Genomic DNA, 21,110 nt, shown 5'->3' with positions numbered 1-21,110 from the left:
ATCTATCATCTATCTATCTATAACATCCTGTTTTTTCAACCTTAGTACTACTGAGATTTTAGACAGATACGGTGATTTATAAGATAAGTTTAGAGGCATCACTGACCTCTAACCATCATATGCCAATAGCTTCCACATTCCAGTTGTAACAATTAACATGTCTTCTCAATTTTGACAAATGTCCTTTGGTTAGTAAAATAATTTCCAGTTGAGAAACAGCAACTATCTCTATCTCTATCACTATTTATATATTTTATTATATGTAGGAAAATTAAAATGTTAGTTGCTCAGACATGTTTGACTCTTTGCAACCCCATGGACTGTAGCCTGCCAGGCTCCTCTGTCCTTGGGATTCTCTGGGCCAGAATACTGGAGTGAGTTGCTATTCCCTTCTCCAGGGGATTTTCCCAATTCAGGGACTGAACCCAGATTTCCTGAACTGCATGCAGATTCTTTACTATCTGAGCCACGAGATGAGTTTATTTTCGAATATCCTAAACTGGTTTATTTTCGAATATCCTAAACTGGAAAGTTTTATCTGTTTATACTAGCTTTGCACAGTGAAACTCTTCCAGATGATGATACATAGAACCTATTGACTATGTTGATGTTTCTACCCAGAACAGGTTCTTTAATAAATCTGAATGGGAACACACAATGGAACAGTGATAAATGAATTCATCCTTATGGGAATTACCGACCACCCTGAGCTGCAGGCTCCATTGTTTGGGCTCTTCCTCATCATCTACGTGACCTCATCGGTGGGCAACTTGGGCATGATCATTCTTACCAAGATGGACTCCAAGTTACAGACACCCATGTACTTCTTTCTTAGACACCTTGCTTTTACAGATCTTGGTTATTCAACAACTGTGGGACCCAAAATGTTAGTAAATTTTGTCGAAGATCAAAATATAATCTCCTATTACTCTTGTGCTATGCAGCTAGCTTTCTTTCTTGTGTTTATTGTTAGTGAAATTTTTATTCTGTCAGCAATGTCTTATGACCGCTATGTGGCCATCTGTAACCCTCTTCTCTACCCAGTCATCATGTCACAAAGAGTGTGCTGGGTGCTGGTAGCCATCCCCTATGTCTACAGCACGTTTGTGTCTCTTCTCGTCACCATAAAATTATTTAATTTATCTTTCTGTGGCTATAGAGTCATCAGTCATTTCTACTGTGAAAGTCTTCCTTTGTTACCTTTGCTCTGCTCAAATACACATGAAGTAGAAATGATTATTCTGATTTTAGCTGGGTTTGATTTGATTTCCTCTCTTCTGATAGTCCTTGTGTCTTACCTTCTCATTCTTGCATCCATTGTCAGGATGAGCTCTGCTGAAGGCAGGCGCAAGGCTTTTTCTACGTGCGGATCCCACTTGACTGTGGTCATAGTGTTCTATGGGACTTTACTATTTATGTATGTGCAACCAGAGTCCAGCCATTCCTTTGACACTGATAAAGTGGCTTCCATATTTTATACTCTCGTTATCCCTATGTTGAATCCCTTAATCTATAGCTTGAGGAATAAAGATGTAAAATGTGCACTACATAGGATGTGGAAAAAATCATGCAACCTTTTTTATTAACATGCAATACAATTTCTATAAACCGGTTATGGACTCTAAATTTTGTTCTATATGCCTCCAAATTAAGTAGTGAATATAAATATGTTCAACAACTATTTATAGATTATATCATATATATTAGGCACTTTCAATTGCTGCAGAGATTAATGAAGAAAATAGTAAAAAAAAAATTGCCTTGAGCACAAAAGACCAATTTTGTATATAAATTAAGTAAATGTTAGGAGAATGTGTTAGGTGGATATAGATAAAGAAATGACTGTCCAGGTTCCTGAATGTTTTCTCATCTTTTAGAATAAAATTATGGCATGTTGTGTGTGCCTCTGAGTTCTTTATTTTCTTTCATTTTTTCCCCAGTATGTTTCATCTGTGTATTTGAAGTCATCAATCACATTTGTTTTCTCAAATACCCTATTCTTTACACTGAGATCCTACATTTTTTATCATCAATTCCTCTAATTTCTTATAAGAACCTATTCACCTATTAACTGAAAATATGTTCCAATTCAGCAATTCATAGGTCCGACTGAAGCCTGATTTTGTCTCAATTCATACATTTTGTTGAAATCAAAGGACATTTAAATCAAGATAAAATTTGGGATCCCTCAGTAGCTCCTAGATTGGTACTTCTTGTTCTCTCAAGTGGTAATTCTTTCTTCATAACTGGTAGTTTCATTGAAGGGATAGTAAAATAATTTTGTCTTTTTGAATAAAAATATTTATTCATGTTTAAAAGTAATGTTCTACTTTTTGCATTTTTGAGTAAGAGAAATGCTAATGAATTAACTGTGTTGGTTGTCTTTCCTTGGATTGATGTTTCCAATTTTTATCAACACTGTTTATGCAGTAAGTTTTAATTGACTTTCAGTATTTAACTGCACAATTCATTATTTTACTTGTGGGAAGCAAATGGAAACAATCTCATTGTTGGCACTATGCCATATTTCTAAGGCCTGATACATGACAGGGATGCAATTATCTTGCTTTTTATAAATGAGTTCTACATTTTCCCATGTGCTACCTTTTACTCTATTTAATAATCCTGCAACTTTTCTGAGGCTATTAGTCTACAATATATGCTTTGTTTAGTATCTTGCAATAAAATTATTTGTTTATCCAATGAATTTTTAATAAAAAATCTTCACTGGAATACAACTTTTAAACAACATGACACAAAACAACCAAGATTTCCTTTACTATGAGTATGGATAAAAAAAAGATGGTATATCCAGAAAATGGATGATAGCCTTTTAAAAACATGTGCTGACATTATTGGGAGTACAGAGACAAAAATAAACAAATTAATAAATAATGCTGACCCGAACCTTATAAAGATGCACTCAAAATGAAAAATAAATTAGGTGTAAAATGCTAAACCATAAAACATTCAGATAAAGCAATAAGGGAAAATCTATATCCAAGACCAAGGGCTAGTGAAAAGTTTGTATGACATCAAAACATAATCTAGATAATCCAATCAAAAATGATCAGAAGACCTAGTCATTTCTCAAAAATAAGGCATACAGATGGCCAAGAGACACATGGAAATATGTTCAGTGTTGCTGATTATTAGAAAAATCCAAATCAAAACTTCAATGAGATATTACCTCACATCAGCTAGAAGGGCTATCCTCAAAATATCCACAGACAGTAAATGTTGGAAAGGGTGTGAAGAGAAAGGAGCCCTCCTAAAATATTGGTGGGAATATAAATTTGGCACAGAAACTATGGAGAACAGTATGGAGGTTACATAAAAGATAAAAATAGAGCTACCATTTGACCCTGGAGTCCCACCCCTAGGCATATATATGGAGAAAAATATGATTCAAAATATATACACAACCAAAGGTCATTGCAGCACTGTTTACAGTAGTCAAGACATGGAAGCAACATAAATGTCCAAAAACAGAGGAATAAATAAAGAAGATAGAGCATTTTCCGGGCAATAGTAAGGCAGTGGATTGCCATTTCCTTCTCCAGGGATCTTCCCGACCCAGGGATCGAACCCAGATCTCCCACATTGTAGACAGATGCTTAACTGTCTGAGCCACCGGGGAAGTCCCTAGAAGATATAGCACATATATACAATGGAATACTACTCGGTCATTAAAAAGATCAAATAAGCCATTTGCAAAAACATGAATGGACTTAGGGATTGTTCAGTTCAGTTCAGTTCAGTCACTCAGTCATGTCCAACTCTTTGTGATCCCATGGACTACAGCATTCCAGGCTTCCCTGTCCATCACCAACTCCTGGAGATTACTCAAACTCATGTCCATCGAGTCAATGATGCCATCCAACCATCTCATTTTCTGTCGTCTCTGTCTCCTGCCTTCAGTCTTTCCCAGCATCACAATCTTTTCCAATGAGTCAGTTCTTCACATCAGGTGGCCAAAATATTGAAGTTTTAGCTTCAGCATCAGTCCTTCCAATGAATATTCAAGATTGATTTCCTTTAAGATTGGTTGGTTTGATCTCCTTGCAGTCCAAGGGACTTTCAAGAGTCTTTTCCAAGACCACAGTTCAAAAGCATCAATTCTTCAGTGCTCAGTTTTCTTTATAGTCCAACTCTCACATCCACACATGACTACTGGAAAAACCACGGCTATAACTAGATGTACATTGTTGACAAAGTCATGTCTTTGCTTTTTAATATGCTGTCTAGGTTGGTTACAGCTTTTCTTCCAAGAAGCAAGTGTCTTTTAATTTCTTGGCTGCATTCATCATCTGCAGTGATTTTGGAGCCCCCAAAATAAAGTTTTGCACTGTTTCCATTGTTTCTCCATCCATTTGCCATGAGTGATGGGTCCGGATGCCATGATCTTAGTTTTCTGAATGTTGAATTTTAAGTAAGCTTTTTCACTCTCCTCTTTCATTTTCATCATGAGGCTCTTTAGTTCCTCTAAATTTTCTGCTATAAGGGTGGTCTCATCTCTGTATCTGAGGTTATTGATATTTATCCTGGCAATCTTGATTCCAGCTTGTACTTCTTCCAGCCCGGCATTTTCCATGATGTACTCTGCATATAAGTTAAATAAGCAGGGTGATATACTCCTTTCCCGATTTAGAACCAGTCTGTTGTTCCATGTCCAGTTCTAACTGTTGCTTCTTGACCTGCATTCAGATTTCTCACGAGGCAGGTCAGGTGGTCTGGTATTCCCATCTTGATAATTTTCCACAGTTTGTTCTGATTTATCCAGTCAAAGGCTTTGGTGAATCAATAAAGCAGAAATAGATGTTTTTCTGGAATTCTCTTGCTTTTTCTATGATCCAGTGGATGTTGATAGTTTGATCTCTGGCTCCTCTGCCTTTTCTAAACCTGGCTTAGCAAAGGTTTAGCAAATTCATGATTCCCATACTGTTGAAGTTTGGCTTGGAGGATTTTGAGCATTACTTTACTAGTGTGTGAGATGAGTGCAATTGTGTGGTAATTTGAACATTTTTTGGCATTATCTTTCTTTGGGAATGGAATGAAAATTGACCTTTTCCAGCCCTGTGGCCACTGTTGAGTTTTCCAAATTTGCTGGCATATTGAGTTCAGCACTTTCACAGCATCATCTTTTAGAATTGAAATAGCTCCACTGGAATTCCATCACCTCCACTAACTTTGTTCGTAGTGATGCTTCCTGAGGCACACTTGACTTCACATTCCAGGATGTCTAGCTCTAGGTGAGTGATCACACCATTGTGGCTATCTGGATCATGAAGATCTTTTTTTTTTGTATAGTTTTTCTGTGTATTTTTGCCACCTCTTCTTAATATCTTCTACTTCTGTTAGGTCCATACTATTTTTGTCCTTCATTGTGCCCATCTTTCAGTATCCTATCATTTTGCCTTTTCATACTGTTCATGGGGTTCTCAAGGCAAGAATACTGAAGTGGCTTGCCATTTCCTTCTCCAGTGGACCACATTGGTATCTCTCGGATCCAAAGTGAAAGTGAAATTCGCTCAGTTGTGTCCAACTCTTTGTGACATGGAATTCTCTAGGCCACAGTACTGGAATAGGTAGCCTTTCCCTATGCCAAGGGATCTTCCCAACCCAGGGCTGGAAACCAGGTCTCCCGCATTGCAGATGGGTTCTTTACCAGCTGAGCCACAGTGGAAACCCAAGCATACTGGAGTAGGTGGAGTGGGTAGCCTATCACTTCTCCAGCGGATCTTTCCAACCCAGGAATTGAACTGGAGTCTCCTGCATTGCAGGCCGATTCTTTACCAACTGAACTATCATGGAAGCCCCAGTAAACATACAATTCTTTCCAGATCCTTTGATCAGGCAAAATGGAATTTCTAACACAGATTGAAATGTGGAAAGAATTAATTGGATAGTAACAGATTTTTAAGTACCCAGTTTTATGGTTTTATTATTATTTAATTGCACAATATAATCTGTTACATAATTGGCATATGCATTAAGTCGTATTAGCAAACATCATTTATACATGCCCCTATGTAATTGCAGTTATGTAAATGGCTAATAGAAAGCTTAGAAGAATAGCACAAAAATAGTTATACATGTGACCCAAAATTTTCGTTTTAGCTTTCTTCCTTTGCATATCTAAGTTTATATATTTGTATCTATATATCTATATTTATCTAGCTCTATCTATTCAACTATGTATGTACCTATTTATCTATCTAACCATCCTGATTTTTCAGTCTTGTAACTCTTCAGATATTGCACTGGTAAAGGGTATTATGAGGTTGAGAAGCATAATTGACCTCTAACCATTGCTGGCAAGTAGCACCAACTCGTAGTTGTGACAACCAACAGGACTCCTAGACATTGACAAATGTTCTTTGGTTAGTAAAATAATTTTCAGTTGAGAACTAATAAATATTCCTGACTCTGTCTCTACCTTTGTATGTATTATTATATGTAGAACATAGGTTTATTTTGAAATATCCTATTTTGAGACATTAATATGCATTTTCTTTAGACCAGCTTTACATTTAAAACTCTTCCAGGTGATAATACACGAAATCTGCTTGCTATGCTCATATCTCTATCCAGAATAAGTTTCTGATAAACGTGGATGAACAAACACAATATAACGGTGCTGAGTGAATTCATCCGCATGGGAATCAGACCGCCCTGAGCTACAGGCTCCATTGTTTGGACTCTTCCTCACCATCTACGTGATCTCAGTGGTGGGCAACTTGGGCATGATCATCCGTACCAAGACAGACTTCAGGCTACAAACCCCATGTAATTTTTTCCCTGACACCTGGCTTTTACTGACCTTGGTTGCTCTATAAATATAGGACCTCATACAATCTCTTATTATTCTTGTGCTCTACAGCTAGCTTTCTTTCTTGTGTTCATTATTGGCAAAAATTTTATTCTGTCAACAATGTCCTATGACCGCTATGTGGCCACATGTAACCCTCTGCTCTACCCAGCTATTATGTCACTAAGGGTATGTAGGGTGTTGGTGACAATCCTGTACCTCTATAGTGCACTTGTATCTCTTCTCATCACTGTAAAGACATTTAGTTTACCATTCTGTGGTTATAATGTCATCAGACATTTCTACTGTGACAGTTTCCCTTTGCTATCTTTGCTCTGCTCAAATACACATGACGTAGAAATAATTATACTAATTATAGCTGGTTTTGATATGATTTCATCCCTTCTGTTAGTTCTTGTGTCTTACCTTCTTATTCTTGCATCCACTCTCAGGATGAGCTCTGCTGAAGGCAAGCACAAGCCTTTTTCTACCTGTGGGTCTCACCTGGCGGTGGTCACAGTGTTCTATGGGGCTTTAATATTCATGTATGTGCAGCCAGAGTCTAACCATTCATTTGACACAGATAAAATGGCATCTACATTTTACACGCTCATTATCCCTATGCTAAATCACTTGATCTACAGTTTGAGGAACAAAGATGTAAAACATGCCCTACAAAGTACATGGAAAAGACTATGCAATTCTCTCTCTTAAGGCTTCTGTACAATATGAATCCTGTAATTTAGGTGGTGGGCTTCATACTGCTCTCTGTGTGTCTCTAAATAGAATAAAAAGTATGGAAATGTTCAGCACATATTTAGGAAATGCCTTCTAAAGTGAAAGTGAAGTCGCTCAGTCGTGTCCAACTATATGCGACCCCATGAACTGTAGCCCACCAGGCTCCTCCACCCATGGGATTCTCCAGGCAAGAATACTGGAGTGGGTTGCCATTTCCTTCTCCAGGGGATCTTCCCAACACAGGGATTGAACCCAGGTCTCCCGCATTGTGGGCAGATGCTTTAACCTCTGAGCCACAGGGCTGGTTATACTTCTATGTGCTATACATACATTAGGACCCAAAGGGGGAAAATATCTGCCTTTCCTGAGGGGAAGTGATGAATTACAAATATAATTAAGTAAATAGCACCATGTCTTAGAATGAGTTAGGACACTGTAAGGGCAAGTAAAGAGAGTCGAGTGAGGAAGAATAGCATATATAAAAGGATTCAAAGGATTATTGTTATTCCCAACTATTAGAATAAATTTCCTAGTGTCTACATGTGTTTGTACATGTACATGTGGTTTTATACAAGTGCATGCTTCTTCTTTTTTATTCACTATATTTTTCTAAGGCATGAATTAAAATTAAACTTGTGGTTTCTAGGAGGCTCAGTGTAGTACAATGATTTGAATTCATCAGTCATCTTAACTGATAGAGATGTTCCCTTGTCACGTGGAAGAATGTAGGATCCTGCTCTGTCCTCATCAGTGAAGTTGCTTTCATATATGAGCCATAGAAAGTCTTTAAACTCAGCACACTTAGCAACTCAGTAACTCACAACATCTTATTTGTCTAAGTCACACCGTTTCTCTGTAAATTCAAGTGCAGTCACTCAGTCATGTCCAACTCTTTGCTATCCCATAGGCTGCAGCAAACCAGGCTTCCCTGTCCTTCACACCAGTGATGCCATCCACCAACCTCATGCTCTGCTGTCCCTTTCTCCTCCTGCCTTCAATCTTTCCCAGCAGGAGGTTCTTTCCAAAGGATCAGTTCTTTGCAACAGGTGGCTAAATATTCTCTGTACCAGATACATTTTAAAAATGTCTTTAACAATATTCTATGCTTGAAAGTTGCTAAAAGAGTTCAGTTCACTTCAGTCACTCAGTCGTGTCCGACTCTTTGTGACCCCATGAATCGCAGCACGCCAGGCCTCCTTGTCCATCACCATCTCCCGGAGTTCACTCAGACTCACATCCATCAAGTCCACGATGCCATCCAACCATCTCATCCTCAGTCGTCCCCTTCTCCTCCTGCCCCCAATCCCTCCCAGCATCAGAGTCTTTTCCAATGAGGCAACTCTTTGCATGAGATGGCCAAAGTACTGGAGCTTCAGCTTTAGCATCATTCCTTCCAAAGTAATCCCAGGGTTGATCTTCAGAATGGACTGGTTGGGTCTCCTTGCAGTCCAAGGGACTCTCAAGAGTCTTCTCCAACACCACAGTTCAAAACCATCAATTCTTCGGCGCTCAGGTTTCTTCACAGTCCAACTCTCACATCCATACATGACCACAGGAAAAACCATAGCCTTGACTAGACGGACCTTAGTTGGCAAAGTAATGTCTCTGCTTTTGAATATGCTATCTAGGTTGGTCATAACTTTTCTTCCAAGGAGTAAGTGTCTTTTAATTTCATGGCTGCAGTCACCATCTGCAGTGATTTCAGAGCCCGGAAAAATAAAGTTTGACACTGTTTCCACTGTTTCCCCATCTATTTCCCATGAAGTGATGGGACCGGATGCCATGATCTTGGTTTTCTGAATGTTGAGCTTTAAGCCAACTTTTTCACTCTCCTCTTTCACTTTCATCAAGAGGCTTTTTAGCTCCTCTTCACTTTCTGCCATAAGGGTGGTGTCATCTGCATATCTGAGGTTATTGATATTTCTCCCGGCAATCTTGATTCCAGCCTCTGTTTCTTCCAGTTCAGCGTTTCTCATGATGTACTCTGCATAGAAGTTAGATAAGCAGGGTGACAATATACAGCCTTGACGTACTCCTTTTCCTATTTGGAACCAGCCTGTTGTTCCATGTCCAGTTCTAACTGTTGCTTCCTGACCTGCATACAGATTTCTCAAGAGGCAGGTTAGGTGGTCTGATATTCCCATCTCTTTCAGAATTTTCCATACTTTATTGTGATCCACACAGTCAAAGGCTTTGGCATAGTCAATAAAGCAGAAATAGATGTTTTTCTGGAACTCTCTTGCTTTTTCCATGATCCAGCGGATGTTGGCAATTTGATCTCTGGTTCCTCTGCCTTTTCTAAAACCAGCTTGAACATTAGGGAGTTCGCCGATCACGTATTGCTGAAGCCTGGCCTGGAGAATTTTGAGCATTACTTTACTAGCATGTAAGATGAGTACAATTGTGTGGTAGTTTGAGCACTCTTTTGCATTGCCTTTCTTTGGATTAGAATGAAAACTGACCTTTTCCAGTCCTATGACCACTGCTGAATTTTCCAAATTTTTTGGCATATTGAGTGCAGCACTTTCACAGCATCATCTTTCAAGATTTGAAACAGCTCAACTGGAATTCCATCACCTCAACTGGAATTCCATCACCTCCACTAGCTTTGTTCGTAGTGATGCTTTCTAAGGCCCACTTGACTTCACATTCCAGGATGTCTGGCTCTAGATGAGTGATCACACCATCATGATTATCTGGGTCGTGAAGATCTTTTTTGTACAGTTCTTCTGTGTATTCTTGCCACCTCTTCTTAATATCTTCTGCTTCTGTTAGGTCCATACCATTTCTGTCCTTTATCAAGCCCATCTTTGCATGAAATGTTCCCTTGGTATCTCTAATTTTCTTAAAGAGATCTCTAGTCTTTCCCATTCTGTTGTTTTCCTCCATTTCTTTGCACTGATCACTGAAGAAGGCTTTGTTATCTCTTCTTGCTATTCTTTGGAACTCTGCATTCAGATGCTTATACCTTTCCTTTTCTCCTTTTGCTTTTCACCTCTCTTCTTTTCACAGCTATTTGTAAGGCCTCCCCAGACAGCCATTTTGCTTTATTGCATTTCTTTTCCATGGGAATGATCTTGATTCCTGTCTCCTGTACAATGTCCCGAACCTCATTCCATAGTTCATCAGGCACTCTATCTATCAGATCTAGGCCCTTAAATCTGTTTCTCACTTCCACTGTATAATCATAAGAGATTTGATTTAGGTCATACCTGAATGGTCTAGCAGTTTTCCCTATTTTCTTCAATTTGAGTCTGAATTTGGTAATAAGGAGTTCATGATCTGAGCCACAGTCAGTTCCTGGTCTTGTTTTTGTTGACTGTATAGAGCTTCTCCATCTTTGGCTGCAAAGAATATAATCAATCTGATTTCGGTGTTGACCATCTGGTGATGTCCATTTGTAGAGTCTTCTCTTTTGTTGGAAGAGGGTGTTTGCTATGACCAGTGCATTTTCTTGGCAAAACTCGATTCGTCTTTGCCCTGCTTCATTCCACATTCCAAGGCCAAATTTGCTTGTTACTCCAGGTGTTTCCTGACTTCCTACTTTTGCATTCCAGTCTCCTATAATGAAAAGCACATCTTTTTTAAGATGTTAGTTCTAAAGGGTCTTGTAGGTCTTCATAAAACCATTCAACTTCAGTTTCTTCAGTGTTACTGGTTGGGGCATAGACTTGGATAACTGATATTGAATGGTTTGCCTTGGAGATGAACAGAGATCATTCTGTCATTTTTGAGATGGCATCCAAGTACTGCATTTCAGACTCTTTTGTTGACCATGATGGCTACTCCATTTCTTCTGACAGATTCCTGTCTGCAGTAGTAGATATAATGGTCATCTGAATTAAATTCACCCATTCTAGTCCATTTTAGTTCGCTGATTCTTAGAATGTCGACGTTCACTCTTGCCACCCCTGTTTGACCACTTCCAATTTGCCTTGATTCATGGACCTGACATTCCAGGTTCCTATGCAATATTGCTCTTTACAGCATCGGATCTTGCTTCTATCACCAGTCACATCCATAACTGGGTATTGTTTTTGCTTTGGATCCATCCCTTCATTCTTTCTGGAGTTATTTCTCCTCTGATATCCAGTAGCATATTGGGCACCTAATGACCTGGGGAGTTCCTCTTTCGGTATCCTATCATTTTGCCTTTTCATGCTGTTCATGGGGTTCTCAAGGCAAAAATACTGAAGTGGCTTGCCATTTCCCTCTCCAGTGGACCGCATTGTGTCAGATCTCTCCACCATGACCCGCCTGTCTTGGGTTGCCCCAAAGGCATGGCTTGGTTTCATTGAATTAGACAAGGCTGTGGTCCTAGTGTGATTAGATTGACTAGTTTTCTGTGAGTATGGTTTCAGTGTGTCTGCCCTCTGATGCCCTCTTGCAACACCTACCATCTTACTTGGGTTTCTCTTACCTTTGGTATGGGGTATCTCTTCACGGCTGCTCCAGCAAAGCATATCCACTGCTCCTTACCTTGGACAAGGGGTATCTCCTTACTGCTGCCGTTCCTGACCTTCAATGTGGGATAGCTCCTCTAGGCCCTCCTGTGCCTGCTCAGCCACTGCTCCTCAGGTTGCTCCTCCTGGCCACTGGCCCTAGCCTTGGGCGTGGGTGGCTCCTCCCAGCTGCTAAAAGAGTGGGCCTTAAATATTCTCACCTCACAAAAAGCAATTATAATTGTGTAATGTGAAAATGTTAAGTAGTGATAAATTGTAGCCATATTAAACTATATAAATGGGTCAAATCAACATGTTGTAGACTTTAAATTTACACCATATTAAATTATTTCATGGGAAATAGATGGTGAAACAGTGGAAACAGTGTCAGACTTTATTTTGGGGGGGCTCCAAAATAAATGCAGATGGTGATTGCAGCCATGAAATTAAAAGATTCTTACTCCTTGGAAGGAAAGTTATGACCAACCTAGATAGCATATTCAAAAGCAGAGACATTACTTTGCCGACAAAGGTCCGTCGAGTCAAGGCTATGGTTTTTCCAGTGGTCATGTATGGATGTTAGAGTTGGACTGTGAAGAAAGCTGAGCGCCGAAGAATTGGTGCTTTTGAACTATGGTGTTGAAGAAGACTCTCGAGAGTCCCTTGTACTGCAAGGAGATCCAACAAGTCCATTCTAAAGATCAGTCCTGAGTGTTCATTGGAAGGAATGATGTTAAAGCTGAAACTCCAGTATTTTGGCCACTTGATGCGAAGAGCTGACTCATTTGTAAAGACCCTGTGTTGGGAAAGATTGAAGGCAGGAGGAAAAGGGAACGACAGAGGATGAGATGATTAGATGGGATCACCGACTCAATGGACGTGAGTTTGGGAGGACTCTGGGAGTTGGTGATGGACAGGGAGGCCTGGCGTGCCTCCCTCATGGAGTCGCAAAGAGTCGGACATGACTGAGTGAGTGAGCTGAACTGAACTGTTAATTTCAATGGCAAAATTTGATGGCAACTCTATCAATTGAATTATATAAGCTATGAATTCAAATAAGATGAATTTTAAGATTAAAATAGTGATAGTGAGGGAAGAATGGAATAGGCCGAGCTGACTCCTTCTTGAAAAAGAAAGAATCTCCATCTTGCACTTTCCGCGAACTTTGGACTATGTGCCCGGTAGCCATGGGGATAGCATACCTACAGCCGAACTGGCATCCTGGACTGATAAGCACCAGATTCCATACCAATATTTCCCATAGCCAAAAGGAATGTAATAGTCCCCTATGTAGTCAATCACCTTTGTAACCTTTGTGGCACCAATTGGTGGAGGCTTCAATGTAAAACCAGCTGACCCTTCTGATTATGAATCATGGCTGTAACCTGATTGCATCTCCCTTTAATACTTCCCAGGCTAGGTTTAAGGAATTTAGGGATGTGGGCTTGAGTGGTACAGTTAAGATATATAAGGTTTTCACAATAGTTGGTTGGGGTCCCTGCCTAAAGTGGAAACTCTGCCTCGGACCCGCTGGTGTCATAAACTGCACTCCACTATCCATGCTGTCCTTCTGAGTGAGTTTGTTTCCTGGAGCATTTGGTTATAACAATAGAACTCTATCATGTTTCAATATTTTAACTATCTGCAATGTAGGCTAAATCTGAAAAGAATAAATAGAAAGACACTAATTTAACTTACCAAAGATAGAAAAGTTTAGGATATCAGTTTATGTAGGATACTCCTGTGTATATTTTCATGGTTTCTTACTGTCTTATTGGACATGAAATCAGTTAGTGTTTTTTTCTGAGAGTCAGATTGATCAATACATTAATGATAGATAACTGAAGATCTTTTCAGGTTAAAAAATGCCCAAATAAAACTTAATACAAAGCAAATATATTGGAAAAAAGAAACAACGGTTTTATGTCTTTAATTCTCTCATCAAAGAGAACAGATTGGAAAGAAAGGGCAGGTACACATATACACATATGCAGGTTTTTGTTTTAATGAGGTCCGTTTCCTGTAGTTGAAATGCTGATTACACTAGAGCAACAAGAAGAACACAACTGCACTTTGTTTATTTATTATTTTTTTCAGATTTTATTTTACTTTTATTTTTTTACTTTACAATATTGTATTGGTTTTGTATGTGAGACACAATTACACTTTGAATTGCATCCTAGTTTCTCAAGGGATCTTCTCAGTGTACCTCAGTGGAACTGTCTTTTCTTTTTCTTTTCTTTTCTTTCTTTTTTTTTTGACGATGTGCAATATAAAAAAATGTTACAAAGGGTGGAAATGGGCAAAGCCAAAGGTTAAAAAATAGTAGAATTATTGATTATAAATAACTTTTGCATAACATGGAAAGAATTTCATTAAGATATAATATGGACTAAACCTAACCTTTGCAAGGAAAAATTGCATGAGTAAAATTAGCTTTACAAGGCTATTGTGTCTAGAACTTCTTAGGAAGTGGCATCTTACCATCTATATCTATACAATTCTGTTTAGAGCCCAATTCTGCATTTGACATCACAGGTAGAATGAACATGTGTTACTCCTATCTGAAGTGATCTTTAGCTTCAATAGTCTCATTTATTTCACAAATATTTATTGAATGAAAAAGTCAAGCTGGACATTGTGTTAGGCACTAATAAGTCAGGGATTATCAAAATCAAAATTAAGCAAACATGGTTGGCTATCCATTACTAACAAATGGAAGACAAGTTATAACTCCATGCTCCTCAAAATTATTTTAAAAGATAACACATTGAAATGCTAAATAAATGTAAAATATTCTATAACATTTGCAGGTTACAAAAAATGAATGAAATGATCAGGCTCAAGAGGAAGAAAAAGAAGTAAATCAGAAGTAAACATAGGTGCTGACATCATGGCTCTCCTACGGGCATTTACAAAACTTTTTAACTTCATAATTGAGACTAAGTTTAAAACATGCAAAGCCTTTGAGAATAAGAGCAACATAATATCCCATTAAAATCTATATATAAATCCATTGCCTTTAAAAACTGACATTTTCATTATCAGTGTTAATTAAATAAATTTGCTTATCCACAAAAATCATAAATAACCTATCTATCATGGTCGGATATCTGGTTAGGAAAAAATCCTCATGTAGAATCAACTGTCACAGCGTTTCCTCACATGGGTTCAAGTTTGGATTTTGCTGTCTGCACAAGTGAGGCTTCTTCAAGCTAGAAATTAACATACAACAGATTGAGTTGGTAGCACTGAGGGATCCCTAAGAGAGGCAGTCTTCCAGGAATATCATAGAGAAGTCCTGTTTAATGTATATTCACCATCCAATTGCAAATCAAAATGAGAAAGAACATCTTCAAATTTCCGAGACACAAACGGAGAGCAAAGTAAAGGGGCTGTTTCTTTTTTTTTTTTTATATTTTTACTTTATTTTGCTTTACAATACTGTATTGGTTTTGCCATACATTGACATGAATCAGCTACAGGTGTACATGAGTTCCCAATCCTGAACCCCCCTCCCACTTCCCACCCCATATCATCTCTCTGGATCATACCCATGCACCAACCCCGAGAATCCTGTATCCTGTATCAAACATAGACTGGCGATTCGATTCTTACATGATAGTATACATGTTTCAATGCCATTCTCCCAAATCATCCCACCCTCTCCCTCTCCCACAGAGTCCAAAAGTCCGTTCTAAACATCTGTGTCTCCTTTGCTGTCTTGCATACAGGGTTATCATTACCATCTTTCTAAATTCCATATATATGTGTTAGTATACTGTATTGGTATTTTTCTTTCTGGCTTACTTCACTCTGTATAATAGGCTCCAGTTTCATCCACCTCATTAGAACTGATTCAAATGTATTCTTTTTAATGGCTGAGTAATACTCCATTGTGTTTATGTACCACAGCTTTCTTATCCATTCATCTGCTGATGGACATCTAGGTTGTTTCCATGTCCTGGCTATTATAAACAGTGCTGCGATGAACACTGGGGTACACGTGTCTCTTTAAATTCTGGTTTCCTTGGTGTGTATGTCCAGCAGTGGGATTGCTGGGTCATAAGGCAGTTTTATTTCCAGTTTTTTAAGGAATCTCCACACTGTTCTCCATAGTGGCTGTACTAGTTTGCATTCCCACCAACAGTATAAGAGGGTTCCCTTTTCTCCATACCCTCTCCAGCATTTATTGCTTGTAGACTTTTGGCTCACTGCCATTCTGACTGGTGTGGCTTTGTAGTAGAACCTGAAGTCAGGCAGGTTGATTCCTCCAGTTCCATTCTTCTTTCTCAAGATTGCTTTGGCTATTCGAGGTTTTTTGTATTTCCATACAAATTGTGAAATTATTTGTTCTAGCTCTGTGAAAAATACCGCTGGTAGTTTGATAGGGATTGCATTGAATCTGTAGATTGCTTTGGGTAGTATACTCATTTTCACTATATTGATTCTTCCGATCCATGAACATGGTATATTTCTCCATCTATTAGTGTCCTCTTTGATTTCTTTCATCAGTGTTTTATAATTTTATATATATAGCTCTTTAGTTTATTTAGGTAGATATATTCCTAAGTATTTTATTCTTTTTGTTGCAATGGTGAATGGAATTGTTTCCTTAATTTCTTTTTCTACTTTCTCATTATTAGTGTACAGGAATGCAAGGGATTTCTGTGTGTTGATTTTATATCCTACAACTTTACTATATTCATTGATTAGCTCTAGTAATTTTCTGGTGGAGTCTTTAGGGTTTTCTATGTAGAGGATCATGTCATCTGCAAACAGTGAGAGTTTTACTTCTTCTTTTCCAATTTGGATTCCTTTTATTTCTTTTTCTGCTCTGATTGCTGTGGTCAAAACTTCTAGAACTTTGTTGAATAGTAGTGGTGAAAGTGAACACCCTTGTCTTGTTCCTGACTTTAGGGGAAATGCTTTCAATTTTTCACCATTGAGGATAATGTTTACTGTGGGTTTGTCATATATAGGTTTTTTATTATGTTGAGGTATGTTCCTTCTATTCCTGCTTTCCTGAGTTTTTATCATAAATGGATGTTGAATTTTTTCAAAGGCCTTCTCTGCCTCTATTGAGATAATCATATGGCTTTTATTTTTCAGTTTGTTAATGTGGTGAATTACATTGATTGATTTGCAGACATTGAAGAATCCTTGCATCCCTGGGATAAAACCCACTTGGTCATGGTGTATGATCTTTTTAATGTGTTGTTGGATTCTGATTGCTAGGATTTTGTTAAGGATTTTTGCATCTATGTTCATCACTGATATTGGCCTGTAGTTTTCTTTTTTTTTGTGGCATCTTTTTCAGGTTTTGGTATTACGGTGATGGTGGTCTATGCACCCAACATAGGAGCACCACAATATGTAAGACAAATGCTAACAAGTATGAAAGGGGAAATTAACAATAACACAATAATAGTGGGAGACTTTAATACCCCACTCACATCTATGGATAGATCAACAAAACAGAAAATTAACAAATAAACTCAAACTTTAAATGATACAATAGACCAGTAAGACCTAATTGATATCTATAGGATGTTTCACCCCAAAACACTGAATTTCACCTTTTTCTCAAGTGCTCACGGAACCTTCTCCAGGATAGATCACATCCTGGGCCATAAATATAACCTTGATAAATTCAAAAAAAAATTGAAATCATTCCAGGCATCTTTTCTGACCATAATGCATTAAGATTAGATCTCAATTACAGAAGAGAAACTATTAAAAATTCCAACATATGGAGGCTGAACAACACGCTTCTGAATAACCAACAAATCACAGAAGAAATCAAAAAAGAAATCAAAATATGTGTAGAAATGAAAATGAAAACACAACAACCCAAAACCTGTGGGACACTATAAAAGCAGTGCTAAGAGGAAAGTTCATAGCAATACAGGCATACCTCAAGAAACAAGAAAAAAGTCAAATAAATAACCTAACTCTACACCTAAAGCAACTAGAAAAGAAAGAAATGGAGAATCCCAGAGTTAGTAGAAGGAAAGAAATCTTAAAAATTAGGGCAGAAATAAATGCAAAAGAAACAAAAGAGACCATAGCAAAAATCAACAAAGCCGAAAGCTGGTTCTTTGAAAGGATAAATAAAATTGACAAACCATTAGCCAGACTCATCAAGAAACAAAGGGAGAAAAATAAAATCAATAAAATTAGAAATGAAAATGGAGAGATCACAACAGACAACACAGAAATACAAAGGATCATAAGAGACTACTGTCAGCAATTATATGCCAATAAAATGGACAACGTGGAAGAAATGGACAAATTCTTAGAAAAGTACAACTTTCCAAAATTGAACCAGGAAGAAATAGAAAATCTTAACAGACCCATCACAAGCACGGAAATTGAAACTGTAATCAGAAATCTTCCAGCAAACAAAAGCCCAGGTCCAGATGGCTTCACAGCTGAATTCTACCAAAAATTTAGAGAAGAGCTAACACCTATCCTACTCAAACCCTTCCAGAAAATTGCAGAGGAAGGGGCTGTTGTTTCAACACACTAAACTTTTGGGTACTTTGTTATGTAGCATCTTTATCAGAAGAATAAAAATTGATTGATGAAAACCATTGATTAAGTTGACTTGATTGAAGGTAATAAATTTGAACTTCTGTTCATCAAGATACAGAAAGAAAATAGATAACAGGGAGAATTTTATTGAAACATGAAACCAATAAAGGACAATATCCAAAATATGCAAAGAACTCCCATTGCTTGCAAAGCCAATATTTTCATTAATATAATCTATACCAAACTATATCAGCTATAAGTTCCACAGGCATGATCAGAACACAGTAATAACCAAGTATTTGAAAATATATCAATCAGTTCAGTTCCAGTTCAGTTCAGTCACTCAGTCATATCCAACTGTTTGTGATTCCATGGACCATAGGACGCCAGGCCTACCTGACCCTCACCGGCTCCTGGAGTTTACCCAAACTCATGTCCATTGAGTGGGTGGTGCCATTCAACCATCTCATCCTCTGTCGTCTGCTTCTCCTCCTGACCTCAGTCTTTCCCAGAATCAGGGTCTTTTCAAATGAGTCAGCTCTTCACATCAGGTGACCAAAGTAGTGGAGTTTCAGCTTCAGCATCAGTCCTTCCAGTGAATATTCAAGACTGATTTCCTTTAGGATGGACTGAATGGATCTCCTTACAGTCAAATGGACTCTCAAGGGTCTTCTCCAACACCACAGTTCAAAAGCATCAATTCTTTGGTGCTCAGCTTTCTTTATAGTCCAATTCTCACATCCATACATGACTACTGGAAAAACCATAGCTTTGACTAGAAGGACCTTTGTTGGCAAATTAATGTCTCTACTTTTCAATATGCTATCTAGGTTGGTCGTAACTTTCCTTCCAAGAGCAAGCGTCTTTTAATTTCATGGTTGCAATCACCATCTGCAGTGATTTTCAAACCCCCCAAAATATAGTCAGCCACTGTTTCCCCATCTATTTGCCAATAAAGATACTAGAGTAACTAAAAAAATACATTAAAATTTTATATGTGAATATTAACATAAATATGAGCTATATGTTAAAGGAATGTAAAGACAAGATAGGAAATGCTGACAGATAATTGTTTGGGGTTGCAAATTAGCCCCCATACATGGAATGCAAATAGAGACAGCAGAAAGAGTCTGACCACTCCAGATGGAAGGTGGCAGGTTTAATAAACAAGGGAAATTAACAAATGAGCTTGTCTTGGGAGACCAAATTTTTGTAAATCACAACTCCTGCCTGTTAGAATCTTAAAATTTTATGGAGAGACCTTAACTGGATTCAGTCTTATATTCAGTCCAGATTATCTCAACAGCACCTTCCTCTCTCAGGGGAGTGTCCCTAAGCAATGCCTGTTATAGGAATGCTGGGTAGAACATATATTCCCAGGGTGAGGGGGTGGTGAAGAACATGTGCTATCTGGGTCCAGCTCACTGTCAATGCACAATCATATCTTCTGGGATAACTCCTCAAAGAAGCTGGAAACTATAAACATCTCTTTAAATGAAATTTCTGCTTCTGTATAGGTAAAGATAAGTTAGTATCCTCACGGTAGAAAGGTAGAAAATGCTAAATTGTTATGGGGCAATTGTCCAACTAACAAACTTTAATGTTACATGATTTTTAGAATCTTAATTTAAGGCTTCAGTGACTATAAAAAAACTTATTTTTATATGAACTCTAATTTCTACTGGAGATTTTTTTCAAAACAATTGAGAAACTCCAGTCATTCTTCCCCACCACTGCCCCAGGGAGTATTTGCCTAATCTGACATATATTACAGGGTCAATTTATCCCGGTTGGGAATCTCTGATGGGAAAGTGAAAAACTATAAAGAATGTGTTGACCAACACTAATATGAAAAATATGAAATTAAAAGAAATTCAAAACTGTGTCAGATTCTTTCCATGAAGCATTTTTGATACTGTAAATGGTTTAGAGGCATAGACTAAACCTGTGAAAGACAAAGTTATTATAGTTCAGTTGCATCTGTGCCTTAGAAATAAAAGAATTCCATCAATATGTATTGATTATAAAACTTATATGAAAAGTATAAAGAGTCAGTCAAGAGTAGCTAAATCCTTCTGAAAAAGAAGACCAAGGGACATGTTCCAATTCACACAAATACTAAGACACAGTGGCTAGAGTGTTTGATAAATTGTAATACTGGCACAGGAATAGATCAATAGAATACCAGAGTAACACTGAATGAGAATTGTTTTCCAGATATGTATGAATCCTTAAATTAGGAAGAATTGATACAAAACAGAAAATAGCTGCTCTTTTTGATAAATGGTGCTGAATATTTGTGTATTTGTATATAAACACAAGGGAAAACATAACCTTTTTAGATGATAATATATCTCATTAGACTCAGGGTAGAAAATACTAACTGTAAAATATATAAATATATATATATTTATATATAAATATATAAAAATATAAATTTATCCTACGCTGAAAGTCTACATGTTTTTGTTGTCAAAATGAGCTTTCCTCATAGCTCAGTTGGTAAAGAATCCTTCTGCAGTGCAAGAGACCCTGGTTCCATTCCTGGGTCAGGAAGATCCCCTGGAGAAGGGGAAGTCTAC

The 21,110-nt window shown here is 37.9% G+C and overlaps 1 protein-coding gene and 1 pseudogene across 1 annotated transcript; both read left to right on the top strand.

Moving 5' to 3' along the window:
- The first annotated feature begins 644 nt into the window (after positions 1–644).
- Positions 645–1,586, top strand: LOC120877034 (olfactory receptor 8K3-like). The gene has a single exon (XM_040259337.1). The coding sequence runs from the start codon at positions 645–647 to the stop codon at positions 1,584–1,586; it is 942 nt and encodes a 313-aa protein (XP_040115271.1).
- A 5,030-nt stretch (positions 1,587–6,616) lies between these two features.
- Positions 6,617–7,525, top strand: LOC120877033 (annotated as a pseudogene).
- Positions 7,526–21,110: the final 13,585 nt, after the last annotated feature.

Source organism: Oryx dammah, unplaced genomic scaffold, assembly GCF_014754425.2.
Source record: "Oryx dammah isolate SB20612 unplaced genomic scaffold, SCBI_Odam_1.1 HiC_scaffold_17, whole genome shotgun sequence".
NCBI lineage: Eukaryota > Metazoa > Chordata > Mammalia > Artiodactyla > Bovidae > Oryx > Oryx dammah.
The sequence above is the reverse complement of the archived record's forward strand: the minus strand, read 5'-3'. Positions and strand labels throughout refer to the sequence as shown.

What these genes read in the sequence shown, in the direction of transcription:
- LOC120877034 (XM_040259337.1), top strand. Translation starts at nt 645, where the DNA reads ATGGGAACACACAATGGAACAGTGATAAATGAATTCATCCTTATGGGA.